The sequence below is a fragment of the Glandiceps talaboti genome, chromosome 23, assembly GCF_964340395.1.
Source record: "Glandiceps talaboti chromosome 23, keGlaTala1.1, whole genome shotgun sequence".
Taxonomy (NCBI): Eukaryota; Metazoa; Hemichordata; class Enteropneusta; family Spengelidae; genus Glandiceps; species Glandiceps talaboti.
In genome coordinates, this window is record NC_135571.1 from 2,217,871 (window position 1) to 2,235,644 (window position 17,774).

Genomic DNA, 17,774 nt, shown 5'->3' on the forward strand with positions numbered 1-17,774 from the left:
TAGACGGACAATATTCTGAAAAGTGACGTTGTCCATCCAGATGGCCAATATTCTGAGAAGTGACATTGACCAGCCAGATGGCCACATCAGTGTTTATTAGGCATACACACGGACTGACTCAATATTCTTAGAAGTGGCAATGTCCCGTTAGACGGCCAATATTCTGAAAAGTGACATTGTCCATCCAGATGGCCAATATTCTGAGAAGTGACTTTGACCAGCCAGATGGCCACCTCAGCGTTTATTAGGCATATATACACGGACTGACTCAATATTCTGAGAAGTGAAGTTGTCCAACCAGATGCCCACCTCTGTGTTTATTACTCATTCATTACACTTAATTAACAAAAACTTTCATATTATATTCTTTCAGTCCCTAGAGTTCTGTAGACAGTTGACTGTTATTAGATTAGTTTACAGCACCTGCTGTCCATATGTTGATCTCTACTAGGTACATATACATACATACATGTATATTAACACTTCTAAAACCTAGCTTATTGTATTATTGGCACATAATGGCTACATACCATTCGATTTGATCACATGCAAATCTAGGAAGATACCATCTTGGTTTTCACAGAGATTATGAAATTGTAACCCAACTTCATTGCATACAGTGTACAGCTACTGGTGTTGTGATGTCAATTTCTCTTAAGATTAAAAAAGTATGGAATGATGAAATGACGATAAAGTCCTCTATAAAACAAGTCAGTGACATATCAGATAAATTTATGCTGTGAATTTATTGCTTCAGAAGTAATTATGGATGTTTATCATGCACTATTTAATATTACCATCAATGAGGGATGTACAAATATACATACCATACAGTTTTAACCTTTCATTCATTATTTTTTGTCTTTATTAAACACCATTGGCCACAGGGAACCCCCCCCCACACACACACAGACACACACTCTCTCTCTCTCTCTCTCTCTCTCTCTCTCTCTCTCTCTCTCTCTCTCTCTCTCTCTCTCTCTCTCTCTCTCTCTCTCTCTGACTTCTGCATTTTCTACTCAAAGTTTGTTTCGAGTTTCGAGATACATGTACTTCGTTAGCTCGCGTATTTTTACCGAGATGAGGGCTCGGAGGTACGATCCGTTAACGATGACAGCATAGTGAACGCGCTACACATATTATTGACCAAACGGCAGTGATAAATGATTGTGCAAAACAATAAATCTCAAGCAATAAAAATGAAAGTTTTAACACTCAACAATGAAATTGATAACTATACTCTAGTGTATATGACTAATCGGATATGAATATTTCCACTTGATGTGTCAGTTTCTAAGTTTAGAATTTCATCATTTGATACGCGGCATATTTGTTAAGATGCAAGTGTCATCAGTAAGACAAATATTTCAAAAACAAAATTTAACAACACGATACTAGCGGGGAAAATATAGGTTGACTCTCGGTAACTGATTTATGCCATTGTTTTGGTGATATTAAAGTGACCATATGGATGGATGACAAACGGGTATTTATTTTGGATTTTTAATTCATAAAACAACTCTACTACATTTGTCTACTTTAAATACAATGTTAAAGAACATACATCAAGTCCATATTTGTAACTCAATAAATTTCAAAAAAACTAAAAAGTGTGTAAAAAGTTTAGTATTGTAGGTATGTACAATAACAAAGTTGTTTTTTCCAAATTTTTCAATGTTTTACAATTTTTGAGTCACAAATATGGACTTGATACATGTTCTTTCACATTGTATATTCAACTAGAAAAACTTAGTACTAGAGTTGTTTTATCATTTAAAATTCCCAGATAAATAGCCAATTTTCATCCACATGGCCCCTTTAATTGTATTTATTATTTTTGCAACAAGAATAAAATTTAATTTCCTCAACCACTCCCACTAATAATATACAGTTTCAAGGGCAGTTGAGCAAAAGGAAGTATTTGGTGTTGAATATACGGAATAAGAAGTGTAATGTAACTGTGGTGGTATATTTGTACAGTGTTTGTGCAAGAAAAGTGTCGCCATATGATGATCACAATGTGTTTTACAAGGCCAATAAGAACATGGACATTCAGATTGCTCCTGAGGTGTAAAAAAAAATTTGTAATTCCAAGTACATTTAATTTTAAAATAGATGGGGTATGTATGTAGATATTTTATTTTATTTTATTATACCATACATGTATATATTTTTTCATGTATGAGTGTCTAGTTCAGGTTTTCCATTGTTTTCCAAATAGTCTCTGTGTTGTTTATTTCTTCCTATCAGATGTACAGCCATTTCAGATTGGAAGAATAGTTGTATATTGTCTTTTTAAGTTGATGTCAGTTTCCGCACCCGCTATTTCTTGCGAGACTTCACGATTTTCGCTATTTTATTATTATTTTTCTCGAATTCGTAAAAAAAAAGGTTTAGGGTCGGCATGAAAAACTAGGTGGGGTCAGGTAACTAGAACCAAACAACTTTTTTTTTTTGGCCTGAGTAGAATCTACAAAACACGCTGACAGTGAGTGGCGCAGATTGGCCTGTGTTGTATACAGACAAGTACATTGTTAATTCAGGTTGTGGCCTTCTCAGACAGACACAGACATGGTTATATTAGACAATATACAGTGTACATCATTCATGAAACTCTAGACAACTGTTACCTGCATGCATACATATATACATGTATACATGATATAAATGTAGATGTGATGTCTCTAACAGATAAAGGCACTGTGTATGCTTTAAATGTTAATGTATGCAGTGATCGATATATGCTTTACTGCAGATTTTAGAACACGCTATCTAGTTTACTAGGCCATTGTGCAGGTTCATACAGCTATGCCAACATTATCTATCTGTCAGATATGTACATTGTATAAATTAGGGAGATGTCCAAGATAAGTCGATCAGAGCAGTGGTAGTGATCAGTGATGTACAATGTATGTTCAAAAAAACATTCAATATGCATCATTATAGTTGTGACTGAGTGAACTTTGAATGAACTTGTATAATAATTCCCCCAAGTCACGTCCTGAAATAAGACAAATTCAATTAATACTAAATGTATGAAAGAGTATCAAAAAGCTAAAACACATAATTCACAAACAGAATTAAATGTCTGAATAGAATTCCAAATTGACTCAGGTTTTGTACAGCTCATTGATTGAGATTGCATTCTCGCAAATCAGAGTTGATCTTTCTTCTTCGACACATCGTGATTTGTGGACGTACAGTGCTGTAAAAGAGGCTACGGTTTATGACGATGTGAGAATGGAAAAAAGGGAAGGATGGATAAGGGTGAATTTGATGTATATTTTTCTTTTCTCTTTTTTTTTCAGGAGGTAACAGACTTTTACAGGTACCAGACTACACCTTTGAGAAGGCAATCAACCTACTTAGAAGTGACAATGAGTTTACTTTGATGGCGTCAATCAAACAAGATGTCAGAAACTCTGGTAGTATTATTTCAATGTCTGAGGGAAGATCAAAGTAAGTCCTTTCAATCATCTACTAAATTGTATTATTTCCATATGCATGTAATAATTATATTACTGTGGAACGTTTACTGTGGACAAGCTAAGAATTAAGGATCGACACACAGTTTAAAATTATTGTGGAACGTAACCTTATTTGATAATGTAATTGCAAAAAGCTAACAATTCAAGTGGAAGGTAAAGTTATGTTTTAATGCCTGCGTGAGCTAGCCGCATGTTAACTCTAGGCTAGCTCAGCCGTAGAATTGAGCATCACCAGGTTGGTAAATTGAAAAGGGATTTCTTCCATTGGATTCATGGAGGTGTAGTCACTGATAGTAGAGTGATATTTTTATCTTCATTGTTGATCACCTCCTTTGCTGAAAATAGTTGGATTTGATTGATGTAAACCACATCTCTTAATTATTATAACTGTCTCAGCTGCAAAATAAGCATCAGTTTATATTTGTCTATAAGCTTGTGTACAGTAAGTTCTCCACAATAGAAGTAATGTTGTTAAATTGCATGATCAATTCTTTTCTCCAATTATGATTGCCTATTTGTAAATGAGTTGTTTCTAGATTTTGTCACTGTGGCTTATACAGTAGCTTGTGCTCACTCAATATTATGTTTTAGTTGTCTACAACATTCTACATTGAAGAAGAAAGTCAAATCTACCAGAGTTCCCCTGTCATTTTAAAGGGGTTCCTCATCAAATTCGTGGTAACTACATGTATGTCAGTTTTACCATATTCCCCCTTTTTGTTACCGGGTCCCCAACCTTAGCAAAAACACTACCTTGTCAATGTTGTTAACAAGAAATGGATATTGTATACAAAGTGGATTTAACTAATGCAGGCAGCTTATAGCGATTTGCACTCAAGATACATATATTGAGGGTTACTATAGCAACATGACAAATTATTGAGTGACTGAGCAGTAGTACTTGTAATGGCAGACCATCTTGAAATAACTCAATTCAAAGAGGGTTGATGCATGCAAGTCAGGTATCAATACGCATACATGTACATGTAACTTTCATCATATGTTTAACTTAGCAAGACATCAAATATTATCATGTTTATGTTTCATAGTCGACTGTTTTTTTGTTGTTGTGTTGTTTTTAAAAACTTGCTGTACCATTGTTTTCATCTCAACAGTGAAGTAACACCATCAAACGATACACAGTGAGTAACTCTGGAGTACACATACTTCCCATTTATTTACAGTCTGCAAGCATTTCATTGAACTCATCGCAGAGAAAAGTGGAATGCTGATTACATATTTGCAATAACATTTGCTTTTTTAGAGGCTGTTGTTAATATATAAGCTACAGATACCAAGAGTGTTGTTGACTTAATTTGATTTTGGTGGCCATCTTGGATTTCCCATAATGCCTCAGAATGTCAAAGGTCAAATGTGCCATATATGGTACTAGCTGGTGAAAACAAGATGGTCGCCAAAAAAGAGAGTTTATTTTACTTTACAACCGTGTAATCTTTGCTGTGTGTCAAACTGTTCAAAGGATGTGCAGAATACACTTTTTCTATCATGCAGCTCTCATACACTGATAATTGTTCTGTTATATTTTTTAAAAAATGTCTGTAAAGAAAATGGAATTAAATTATAAAAAAATCTAGAATGCTGAAAAAATGTCATTGATTGTTAAATGACACATTATCTTATGTTCACATTCAAAAAAAGGAATCCATCATTATGGAGAGGAATTATGCAATTATTACAAAATGCTAAACAAGGAGATACTTAATGTCAAATAAGAAAAGTGACAATTGCCTATTGAAAATGTATTTGTGTATGAGATCATCATAGTTTGACATGACAGCATTTATACGTGTTGTAAATGTATATAGGTCTTCATATTCCCTTGATGATACAGGTAATGTTTTCACTGTATATTTTAAACAAAAACATGTACCTGTTTAGAGAAAAATAGTTATATTTCACAACCAAGGTAATTTTTCATACCAGAGAACGTTGACATTTCGACTACCATCGGCAGCCATCTTCAGAACTGTTTGCCTCATAGTGGTATCGGCGAAAGTAGACCAGTCCACACGGTACTCAGATACCACTACGAGGCAAACAGTTCTGAAGATGGCTGCCGATGGTAGTCGAAACGTCAACGTTTTCTGGTATGAAAAATTACCTTGGTTGTGAAATATAACTATTTTTCTCAAGATATTGTCCAACCTGATGAAACTATTCACGGATGTACCTGTTTAGTTCTGGCTTATTATTGCTTTGAGTTTATGCATGGCCCAGATATGTGAGTTCCATGACACACATCAGAGTTCTTTATAAGGCTGAATATTACATGTATGGCTTTGTACTAACTACATTGTTACGTTTCATTTTGTAGACATTTATCATTGGATTCATAACTACTAACAATATTAGCCTTGTTTATTTGCTGGTGTCCTACTACAGATGCTCCTGGCTCCTACCCTCATATAGGCAGTACTAATGTGGTTTTTTAATACAGTACTGTCCCTGAAAAATAAGTAATAACAGATGGCTATGGATTATCATTAGTGTTAAAGTCATGTCAGCATTAATTTCATGGCAGGTTATAGCCAAGTGTCTATGCTTGTAGTAGCAGTGTAAACGATCATGGGGAAAAAACAAAGGGTGGGAGAATAGCGAATATGAACTCCGAGGGCGCTATTTCACCCTACTGACTAAAGCCATTGAAGTATGATCTATGCAGACACTGTCCTAACTTGGGTAGGAGTGAGGAGCTAAGGTTTACTTGAGGTAGGACTTAGGACAGAGTGTTATGATACAAATAAGGCTAATTAAGTGTCTCACTTGCATTGAGTAAGCAGTGCATGTTGACATAAACAATATTTTGTTATTTTTTAAACACAACTGACATCCTGTTATATGCAGGTCAAGATCAGGATAATTTGCCATCGTCATGACCTCTGTGTGACCCCACATCTGGGCATTCTGAACAAGAATTTTAAATCTTGTGAATGTCCTAGTTCTCTGTAGTCTGAAAGATCCAGGCATTGGTTCTGGTTGTATGATGCACTCCCTCAGTAGTGAGTGGTTACATAAACGGACCAATGGCTGAACCTTTCAGACTACCAAGTTCTCTGTGGAACTCTATAGAATTATGTGATTGTGTATATATATGTCTGCATAAAAGAAAATTGCAGGGAACAATTTCCAGCAAAAAAAATGTACTCTGTGGAAGCCAATGAAACTCTAAAGTTTTAATTTTGGAAGAAGATAATTATGAACATCACAGTTGGATGGCATGTTTATGATTAGATGTAAATTTATTCATAAATGATGCATAATATACACTACAAGGTCACACAAAGGTCATGTCAGTCAAGCATTGTCAGGAGACATTCCACAGGTGGTTGTGTAAAGGGTTTGACATGTCTGCCCAGAGACTTGGTTTGAACTATAGCTTGAAATAGTGACACGACACCACACATCTCTGTGCTAAGGACGTCATATCATGTTGTTAATCCTATATCATTAGCAAAGTACGTCATGAAATAGCTGTAAGTTATGAAATCTACCAGAATTTATTTCAGATCTGGTCACGGTGTGTGTTTCCAAAGACGAATTTGCAAAAATAATATCATTGTTATCAAAAACTAATGGACACACATAACTCCAATTTTTCAGATATCTTGAACTCTACACCAGTACACGTCGAGAAGAAATTAAATTCTTCTATCGGTCTGATAACGAGGTATACCAGGAACGATTCTCATACCAGCTGAAGCCTGAGACATGGACAAAGATCGCCCTCAGTGTTAGCGGTACTCACTTAGCCCTATACGTAGATTGTAACAAAATCTATGAGAGAGTTATCCACAAGCCAGATCTTGATGTAGATCCTAAAGGTTTGGCTATGTTCCTGGGACAGCGAAGTCAGCAAGCTTACTTTAAAGTGAGTAATACTAGAAGTGATACACACCGTAATGGGGCGCCCTCACATTATCAGTCAACCCCTTTTCATCACCAGTTCAGGATGGGGCCTGATGAGTTGCCATCATAGTTCTTCAGATTAGTACCGTCGGATAGAGTGGGCCAGTGAGGGCCAAATGACACGACATATCTCACAGTCCTTATTAGAATTAGCCTTGGTTATCTGGTTTGACAATAGCATTTGCCAGAACCAGCACTATTGAGATAGTATGTTGAGTTAGTCTGTAAGATATGCCGTGATATGGCGCCCTCACACATCAATCAACCCCTTTGAAAACAGGCCAGTGAGGGTGGCATGATACAATGTATTTACAGTCTAATGGTGAGGCAGATAGCCAATCAAATCACTTACAAGCACAAACAAACAAACAATCCTAGAATTTCAAACCATTTTAGTTTCTAAACTTCAATCAAATATTTCTAGAAATTTCTCGAAATATTTGATTGAAGTGTAGAAACCGCTCTAAACTTAGTTATCTGGTTGTTTGATTTAGGTTTGTAGTTTTAACTTGTTTTTGAGAACTTCTGATAGATTATATACTAGTACTTAATGTCATTGCTTTACTTGTGTCATATACCTGGCAACTGTTGCTAGGTTGATAAACAACTCCAAGAAATAGAACTACATATGACAACTTTAGTGGTGGACATTTTAAAAGAGTATATTTACCTGCATTGAAAACTTGACCATTTCCATAAACTTCTTGAGTTTGGAGATTTGATAGACTTCCCAGTTAGTTTCATGTAAATTAAACCACCCTTTACCTACATCACGTAGACTTGTTCTGATGGCAGCATGTCGTGTAGAAATCCGGCTATCTTTTAGAAACAGTTGAACCTAGAAGAACAGTTATCAATTTACAAAAAAAGTGAACAATACTGCAGGAAATACAGACATTTTCATAAACTATGGGTTCTGGAGAGTAATTTCATGATGTTACATCACCTACAATTAGTTGTGATTTCAGGAAAAAAATCAAATTGATATTGTGCCTTTGTAGGGTATCTTTGGGGTCTATTGCATCATGGGAGATAGTAAAAATAATATATTCAAGTTGCACACTGAATATTCATGAGTATATCCTAACAGTGTATCATGAATATTCAGTGTGCAACTTGAATATGACTATTATGCGAACATGCCATTTCTATTTTGTTAATTTTGTAGATATATTTCAATTTTTCTTGTGAATTGTTTAACTTGTAGGGTATTCTGCAGGATGTAAAACTAGTTGTATCAAGCCATGGATATTTATCTCAGTGTTCAGAACTAGAAAGACAATGTCCTACATGCGGTGAATATATGCAGATGGTGGAAGATATGGATAGACTAGCAAGTTTACTACAGGTGATGGAGAATAGGGTAAGTTACATGTACATAGCTCAATGACGAGATTTATACTGTGTATTTCAAAGTCACTTATAGTATTCTACTTACTGAAGCATACTTAACTATCACTTGCAATCAAACCTAGTATTAGACATAACATGTAAACGATCTGATAACATGATTTTTTATTTGTACCCTAAAATGTTGAGGAATCTATACAAGGCAATCAACTGTTCTAACAATGCCAGAAGACAAATTGCAATGTCATAGAATACATGCATTGACATTAACATTATACTAGAATAGTTTAATCAAAGTTTTTTGTAAGTATTTTCACTTGAGTAAAAGGTATAGAAACTCAGCTTGTGCCATTTAATACAAGTTTGTGACTTGTACACACAGGTGGTGACAGCAGAGAGACGTATCACTGAATTAGAAGAATGCAGGTGTCAGAAATCATGTCAATACAAAGATATGTTGAAGGAAGACAGTGATACATGGACAGATGAGTGTCAAGTTTGTAATTGTACTGTAAGTTTATCTCATATTCCTGCACTAGCTGTAACTGAGGTATTATTTTTTCGATAAGACAACCAGCAATATATTCACTGAAAATTGTCAAAAATACCAAGACATTGTACATGTTAATAAGGGATCAATTTTATCCATAAGTAGTACAGTAATTGGCAATCTGATTAAAATCTGATGTTAGATAGGCTGGTTTTCCTGTATTTACCTTTATTCCATCGTTATTGCGTCTTTTACATGAGTTTTTTTTCCCCTGGGCGAACACCTTTCGTTAGCCCAGGGGAAAAAAAACTCACATAAAAGACGCAATAACGATGGAATAAAGGTAAATACAGGAAAACCAGCCTATCTAACATCAGATTTTAATCAGATTGAGTAATTGGTTGAATCATGATCGCATTACGGTGCTAATTTTTTGGTGCAGACCCAAAAATCAAATTGGTTGGATTTACTGCAAAATCTCTTTGTACAGCTACACAAGGATATTTATCACTGATATTTCTTAGGTTTAATACTTAGTACATATATCTTGCCTTTATCCATGACTTTTATACCAGTACTTTTGCACTCCTTGAAATACATGTACCCACAGGTGATTCAATAGGCCATTGCAGACTGCAAACAGTAAATTGAGAATACAGCGCCCTCGCTCAAATTAGGGGTATCATCACCTCAAAGTACCGTTTCTTAAGAGCTTTGTCCCTTGGTATTCTGTAGAAGTGTAAATCAGAGATGTTTTTCGTATTGTTCAGACATTGAGGAAAGTAGCAGTGCTCTATGATTAACCAAGTAACCTATACCATGTATACCCCCAATGTACACACGGACAGGAAGTAGAGTGCCACCGTGGTAAATTTTGGAAAGGCCTGTACTGCTAGGGTGTGTGTAATATTACAAGCATTAAATCATTATATCTAACAAAGACGTTAAAAAATTTACAGGGAGGTGTTGTGCAGTGTGGTCCAATGACATGCCCTACTGTATCCTGTAAATATCCCGTCATACCAAATGGGCAGTGCTGTCCTGTGTGCAGAGGTAAGTTATATAAATGAAACAATTGCATTTTATTGCATTTTATTTAACTTTAACATTTTTGTTTTCCTGTGTTCTTTAAACAACATAACTACAACTGCTGACATCAGACCGTGGATGAATGGAACCTGTTACAAACAGGGAAAGTAAACAACTGAATTGGATTAATAACATTTGCACAGCATGTTGGAAGTACACAGACTTATATTACATTTCATCATATGATAAGAACAGTTTTATGGACATTTTACACAATAGTTCATATCAGGGTTCGCACGGTCCTGGAAAACCCTGGAATTTCAAACCCTCCCTGGAAAGCCCTGGAAAACCCTGGAAAAATGCGCCCTACCCCTGGAAAACCCTGGAAAATGATCATGATCAATCGATCGATTAATATTGATGATCGTCATGTCTGTGCTCGAGCCACCCATTCATATGATTCTGAATCTCGTAAATATAGTATTGTGTCAGATGTATGTAATGAGCGCTCACAAAAGAACAAACGACAGTAAACGTAACAGCCAAAAAGAAATCACGACGTGTACACTACATCAGATTTTAATCAGATTTGACTATGTATGTCTGTAATGAGCGCTCACAAAAGAACAAACGACAGTAAACGTAACAGCCAAAAAGAAATCATGACGTGTACACTACATCAGATTTTAATCAGATTTGACTAGAACTGTACGTATATATGATAAAGTCTTTGCTTGACATGTGTTTTGTATATTTTCACAGAGCAATGTTTTTTTATCGGTAAATACCTGGATGACGGCGAGGAGATCTCACCTAGGGAGTGTTACACCTGTAAATGTACGGTGAGTATCACACCCAGTATACATTCTAATATGTATTGATTGATAGATGATTCTTAGATCTGATTGGATAATGGAATGATTGACAACTCATAGTGAAAGTTGTGACATAAGCTAATTAGCATATGAATATATATTCAAATTGAAAACTCAAAGTCTGATCTGATTGGTGATTAGTTTATGCTTATACTTTACAATGATTGACAACTCACTATCAGATCTGATTGGCTCATAACTGTATATCTACACCTAACAAATGATTGACAGCTCACTATCAGATCTGATTGGCTCATGCACACACCTTCATGATTGACAACTCACTATGAGATCAGATTAGGTGACAAGTGTATGCCTACACTTAAGATAGCACAGAAATTATCAGGTGGCGTCATGATGGGTGAATGGTTAGAGTGCCCCGCTTTGAATCTGCAGGTTGCAGGTTCAAGCCCATCGATGCCATTTGTTTCTGAATAGCTAAAGTTCCTGGGCAAGATTTCAACCACGACTGTACCTGAGTCAACCCAGCTGTATAATTGGGGATCTGGTAGGATAGAGGTTGAAATGTGAATGTTTTAATCCTCTATACTTATAGAGGCTGCAATGGATTTGTATGCTCCCCAGGGAGTTGAGAAAGTATAAAGGTCCATTGTGCCACCATAGATCCGTACCAGGGGTAGTAATTGTAAAGCACTTTGAGCACAGTGTAGGAAAGCGCTATATAAACACCAACATTATTATTTTTATTATTATTATTATTATGTGAAATATTAAGACATTTCCCCCATGATATACTGTATTCTACATACAATACAAACTAATATTTTATTTTGTGATTAATAACAGTTAAATTTAATGTTATCTTTGTGATTGTTAATTCATATGATTTCTGTCTTTCTAGAATGGTAACGTAGGGTGTGTATCTCACGATCGTAATGAAATCTGTCCCAAGTTGACGTGTCCCACTGATGAACAATTCACTGTTAGTGGTGAATGCTGCAAGTTTTGTAGAGGTGAGTGATATAGCACCATCACAAACTATAAGTAAAAATGTTTGATGCTTTTGTTTATGTTTACTGGAGTCACTGATGATGGTCAGTTGGTTAGAGTGGTCGGTTTACAATCTGCAGGCTGCAGGTCGAGTCTTGCCGCTGCCATTTTTTTCTGAATGGCTAGCTAAAGTCCTTGTGCAAGATTTGAACCACGACTGTGCCTCAGTCAACCCAGCTGTATAACAAAAACTTAAACACTAAAATGTGACGTCGTTGTTCTTTTTGTAGGTGTTGATTACTGTACAGACGGACATGATTGCCACCCTAATGCAACCTGTGTCAGCTTAGAAACATCGCACACTTGTCAGTGTAATGCTGGTTTCCAGGGAGACGGGAAAGAATGCGTTGATGTAAATGAGTGTGAAAATGAAGGCGGACCAATCGGTCATCATTGCCGTGATAGCACTGAATGTGTCAATGTTCCCGGGTCTTATTACTGTCAATGTCTGCCTGGATATAGACGAATAGATGCTTACACTTGCATAGGTAAAGAAGGTTTTATAGTCATGTGATTAGACATGATAGTCACATGACTGTCACATGACATTGTTACATCATTGCCATGAGAGCAGTAATGTGTGTTCCTAGGTGTGAGATATAGAAGAATAGATGCTTACACTTGCAGAGGTAATGAAGGTTTTATAGTCATGTGATCAGATGAGATAGTCACAAGACTGTCACATGACATTGTATTACATCATTGCCCGTATATGGAGATGATCATGTGATTGAGTGAGATAAGCATACTTTGACAGATTAAATGTCATATGATTGGATCTGACAGTCACATGACTATCATGTGACAGGGTATAATTGCCCAGTAATCATTCATTACAGTATATGACATCGTTCTTAATGCCTAGCGATGCAAATTTTTACATGTAAAGTATATTTAAAAATATTCCCAGATTTGTACCATTCTACGAAGATGTAATAAATGTGCATTAATTTTATTTTTCAGAATTAGACGAATGTGCCTTTGCAGTCCACGATTGTGATATTAACGCACAGTGTATTAATACAGATGGCAGTTACAAGTGTGTATGTCCATCGGGTTACTATGGTGATGGCTTCAAATGTGAAGGTATGTATCCTACCATTGCCCTCTCACATTTACCTGGCGTATTTCCGTATCAGATCAACGTTTGATTCAGTCATAATTTATCATGTGAAGTCTTTTGACCCAACCATGTAAGTGATTTATAAAAGTTTAAATTGAATGCCACTCCAGGAGATAGTGTGGGTACTATTGGTTCTGGAGAGTCATTTCATGATTTTACATCACCTACAATTAGTTGCGAATTCAGAGAAACATCAAGTTGATCTTGTGCCTTTATAGGGTATCTTTGCTATGGGCTATTGCATGATGGGAGATAGTAGTATAGCAGAAAAACATTATTCAATGGTTGAACACTGAATATTTGTGACAACATATCTTACTCTAATTCTATATAAGGACATTTTTCTGGTTAACCATAATTATTATATATGAAATATTAAGTATTTGGCAAATAACGTATACTTTCACGGATTCATGATATTAATATTGGAATAAACAACTTTTTCTTGGACAGCTAAATGCACTAGTACTTGTTTGAATGGTGGTCGTTGTGTTGCACCTGACTCCTGCCAGTGTCCATCTGGATATCTTGGAGATCATTGCCAAACCGGTAAGTCACTACCTGTATTACAATGGACCTTTACAACAACTAGCACCCTCTATCATCGCCCTACTGACAAACCATCATATGTATTGCAATAGACCTATCTATCAGACATTAGCACCTGCTCTCATTGTCAAACTGGGAAGTCACCACTTGTATTAGAATAGACCTTTACAGCAACTAGCGCCCTCTATCATCACCCTACTTACAAACCATCATATGTATTGGGATAGACCTATCTATCAGACATTAGCACCTGCTCTCATTGTCAAACTGGGAAGTCATCACCTGTATAGCAAAACACAATAGACCTTCACAACAACTACCGCCCTTTATCATTGCTAAACATCTTTATCTAAATACCATATTTATTTCTGTAACAGATATTGACGAGTGTGCGTCAGGAACTCATGGTTGCCACAGCAACTCAGAATGTATCAACTTACCAGGAAGCTTCTATTGTCAATGTAAGACTGGTTACCATAGTGACGAAGATCCTCACTCAGATCTAGGTGCTTCTTGTGAAGGTAATTCAAAGATTTAAGAATTGTATGTTGTAATGTAAATATAACGATGATAACGTAGGGCAATAATTTGACTTATCTTAGTTTCTTCTGTCGTCCTAATTTAGAGTTTTTCAAACTACATCTTAACTTTGTCACCCTTTGAAAATTTGATTTGGATGTCATTGGACTCCAGAATACTGCTCAATTCAAACAGGGTTGGCAGTGACCAAGTGGTTAAACCACTTGCCTCTTACCACTGTGGTTGGGGTTCGAATCCATTCAGGGTTGTCAGTGGCCGAGTAGTTAAACCACCTGCCTCTTACCACTGCGGTCGGGGTTCAAACCCATTCAAGGTTTGATTAAATATACCACCCTGTAAGTAAGAAGAGTGTCGTTCAGTTTGACTCTGGTTTCCCCCTGCACTAACACTGAACCATCCTGTTATTGGGCAATGCCTGTTGATGTAGTCTAGTTCCTATACAGTATCGCTACGACCATGGACATATACTTCCATGCTATGACTCACAGTATAGTCAAGGCCCTGATGAAAGGTGTTAATTATGGTTTAACCTCATAGTGAGTAAAGCGCTAAAAGCACATGTCACTAGTAATAACAGACTGTTGTCACCACTCATTAAATATTCATTTGGTACAGCTGTTTTTGACAATGTCCAACCAGTACTCCACAGCCAGCCCTTTTAAACTAAATCACGTGGGGATGCAACAGCATAATCATGTTTATATGAACGCTGTAGGAGGGCGCACAGGAATGTGTGCTGATTGAGGGAATTTAACCAGACTGGGTTAGGAAACAAGTTTGGTCATCCAGACTACTGTTGATGTTTTGTATATAAATGCTATGATGGTGTGCAGTGGTGACGCTCGAACCACGTTACCACATTTTGTGAAGTAATTTGTCTCATTCTATTAATTATTATTATCATTTCAGACATTGATGAGTGTGATGATAATGGTATGTGTCATCGTGACATGACGTGTCTAAATGAAGATGGTGGCTATCAGTGTCAGTGTAACAATATTGATCAATGTCACGGTAAATGTATACATGACGGTGAAGAAATACGTAATGGACAACAATTCAAACCAGATGATGAATGCTATACTTGTCAATGTCAGGTGAGAGATTCAAGTCCTTCCAAGCATTATAGTAAATATGCAATTAGGGTTTCACAGTCTCAGCCAGTGTCAGGTGAGAGATTTACATTTGTAAGTCTTTCCAAGTGTTATAATAACCAGGGTTTCAAAGTCTCTTAGCCAGTGTTATTTAAGTCCTTCCAGGCATTATAATAACTAAGGTTTCAAAGCTTCTTAGCTAGTGTCAGGTGAAAGATTCATGTCATTCCAGGCGTTAAAGTAAGTAGGGTTTCAAAGTCTCTTAACCAGTGTCAGGTGAAAGATTGAAGTCCTTCCAGGCGTTACAGTAACTAGGGTTTTCAAAGTCTCTTAGCTAGTGTCAGATGAAAGATTCAAGTCCTTCCAAGTCTCTTAGCTAGGTACTTTGATGAAGTATTGGCGCTAATTACATTGTGTATCTTTGCATGAACTTTGTCTCCTTTGTGCTTTTACCACAAGCAAGCAAATGCATCAGTGTTTTTTCTGGGATTGTATTTCAGTTTAGGTTACTGCAGTACATATCTTGTGTTGGTCCCTTACACGATATGTTTGTATTTTCAGGACGGTGTGAAGACATGTACACCTGATGTGTGTGATTGTAATGCGGCTACCGTCAACTTAGATTGTTGTCCACATTGTGATTTCAACGGACAGTGTTTACACCAACTTAAACCTGTAGTGTACGACGATGGGGATCGCTGGGACTACGAGTGTCAAAGATGTCAGTGTTTGGTAAGTAACTTACCAAATTTAAGTTGATAAGTGAGAGTGCTGTCCACATTATGATTTAAAATATTATCTGTAGTTACTCATAAATTATCAATAACAATGATTCCAGTTCATGCTGATTTATTTTGGCACAACAAATTGTTAAAATAATGTTAAAGTTCTTAACAAGTGTTAGCTGGGTTTCATTAAAATTTCACCAGGTCTGTATGTAAGAAGGGTGATGCTGAGGTTGACCCTGCTGAACAATGCAGATTTTCTCCGGGTACTCCAGTTTCCTCCTGCTTCTTCAACACTAGGGCGCTGCTCTTGTGGCAACCATTTCAACAAATTTCTGAATATGTTTGGATGAATGAAGATTATTAACAATCAGTCTAGCATTGACAAATATACTTGGTTAATTTTGTTACAGAATGGACGTATCGATTGCAATGACAAGTCATGCCCTGAGTTAAACTGTGGTGAAACCGTCACACCTGTTGGTGCTTGCTGTCCTATCTGTCTCGATGATGTATGTAGTCTAGACATTACTGATGACATCATTAGAAACCCTGATGATGTCCTCATCAATTGTGAACAAGATGGCGTGGAGTATTTTGAGGGCGATAGATGGGTACTCTCGGAAGATAACTGCTCAGATTGTGTTTGTAGGGTAAGTATACACACCAAATAAAGTTTGGCCCCTGGATTAGGTCATGTGCAAATCGTGTAACAGTCCTGTGGTACTGGTGTCTGTGAAGATGGCTAAGGGTTGTAACAGATCTGTAGCCACAGGTCAGTCAACAGAGGTGTAGGGACATTACTGTATACATTGTTGTGAGTACACTTCTGATACAGTGATGTGTATACAGGCATGTCATGGGGTCTGCCTTGTCTACATGTGACAGTACCTTGTGTACATTGACTGTATACATTGCTGTAGGTACACTTCTGATACAGTGATGTGTATACAGGCATGTCACAGGATGTCTTTTCTACATGTGACAGTACCTGTGTGTACATTGACTATGTACATTACTGTATGTACACTGCTCATACAGTGATGTGTATACAGGCATGTCACAGGGTCTGTCTTTTCTACATTTGACAGTACCTGTATGTGCATTGACTGTATACATTGCTGTAGGTACACTGCTGATACAGTGATGTGTATACAGGCAGGTCACAGGGTCTGTCTTTTCTACATGTAACAGTACCTGTGTGTACATTGACTGTATACATTGCTGTAGGTACACTGCTGATACAGTGATGTGTATACAGGCATGTCACAGGTCTGTTTTGTCTACATGTGACAGTACCTGTATGTACATAACTGTACATTGCTGTGTACACAGATGTGTCACAGGCCAGACTTGATCATAATCTAATGTGTTTGCATATGCACTTAATTTGTACTTTACAGTAATCCTCATGAGAATGACAAAGTCCATTACTACTGACCACCTAACATCTATAATCAACCGATCATACCGCCACCTAGTGGACAACTGTAACTATGGAATTTGTCATTCTGATGAGGATTGTCAACCAAGACAGAACAAAAGCTCAATGCTAAAAACTTTGAACTTCTTG

General features: G+C 36.7%; 1 protein-coding gene across 1 annotated transcript in view; it reads left to right on the plus strand.

Annotated features, from left to right (window-relative positions):
• Window positions 1–17,774, plus strand: part of LOC144453135 (protein kinase C-binding protein NELL1-like) — a 39,864-nt gene that overhangs the window by 17,277 nt on the left and 4,813 nt on the right. Inside the window, exons 3-17 of the mRNA XM_078144414.1 lie at window positions 3,309–3,459; window positions 4,604–4,630; window positions 7,110–7,377; window positions 8,623–8,778; window positions 9,148–9,276; window positions 10,215–10,308; window positions 11,047–11,126; window positions 12,022–12,133; window positions 12,401–12,658; window positions 13,134–13,256; window positions 13,747–13,842; window positions 14,220–14,363; window positions 15,292–15,479; window positions 16,038–16,208; window positions 16,615–16,854. Coding sequence (XP_078000540.1) covers window positions 3,309–3,459; window positions 4,604–4,630; window positions 7,110–7,377; window positions 8,623–8,778; window positions 9,148–9,276; window positions 10,215–10,308; window positions 11,047–11,126; window positions 12,022–12,133; window positions 12,401–12,658; window positions 13,134–13,256; window positions 13,747–13,842; window positions 14,220–14,363; window positions 15,292–15,479; window positions 16,038–16,208; window positions 16,615–16,854 — 2,237 coding nt within the window. The remainder of the gene's footprint in view (window positions 1–3,308; window positions 3,460–4,603; window positions 4,631–7,109; window positions 7,378–8,622; window positions 8,779–9,147; window positions 9,277–10,214; window positions 10,309–11,046; window positions 11,127–12,021; window positions 12,134–12,400; window positions 12,659–13,133; window positions 13,257–13,746; window positions 13,843–14,219; window positions 14,364–15,291; window positions 15,480–16,037; window positions 16,209–16,614; window positions 16,855–17,774) is intronic.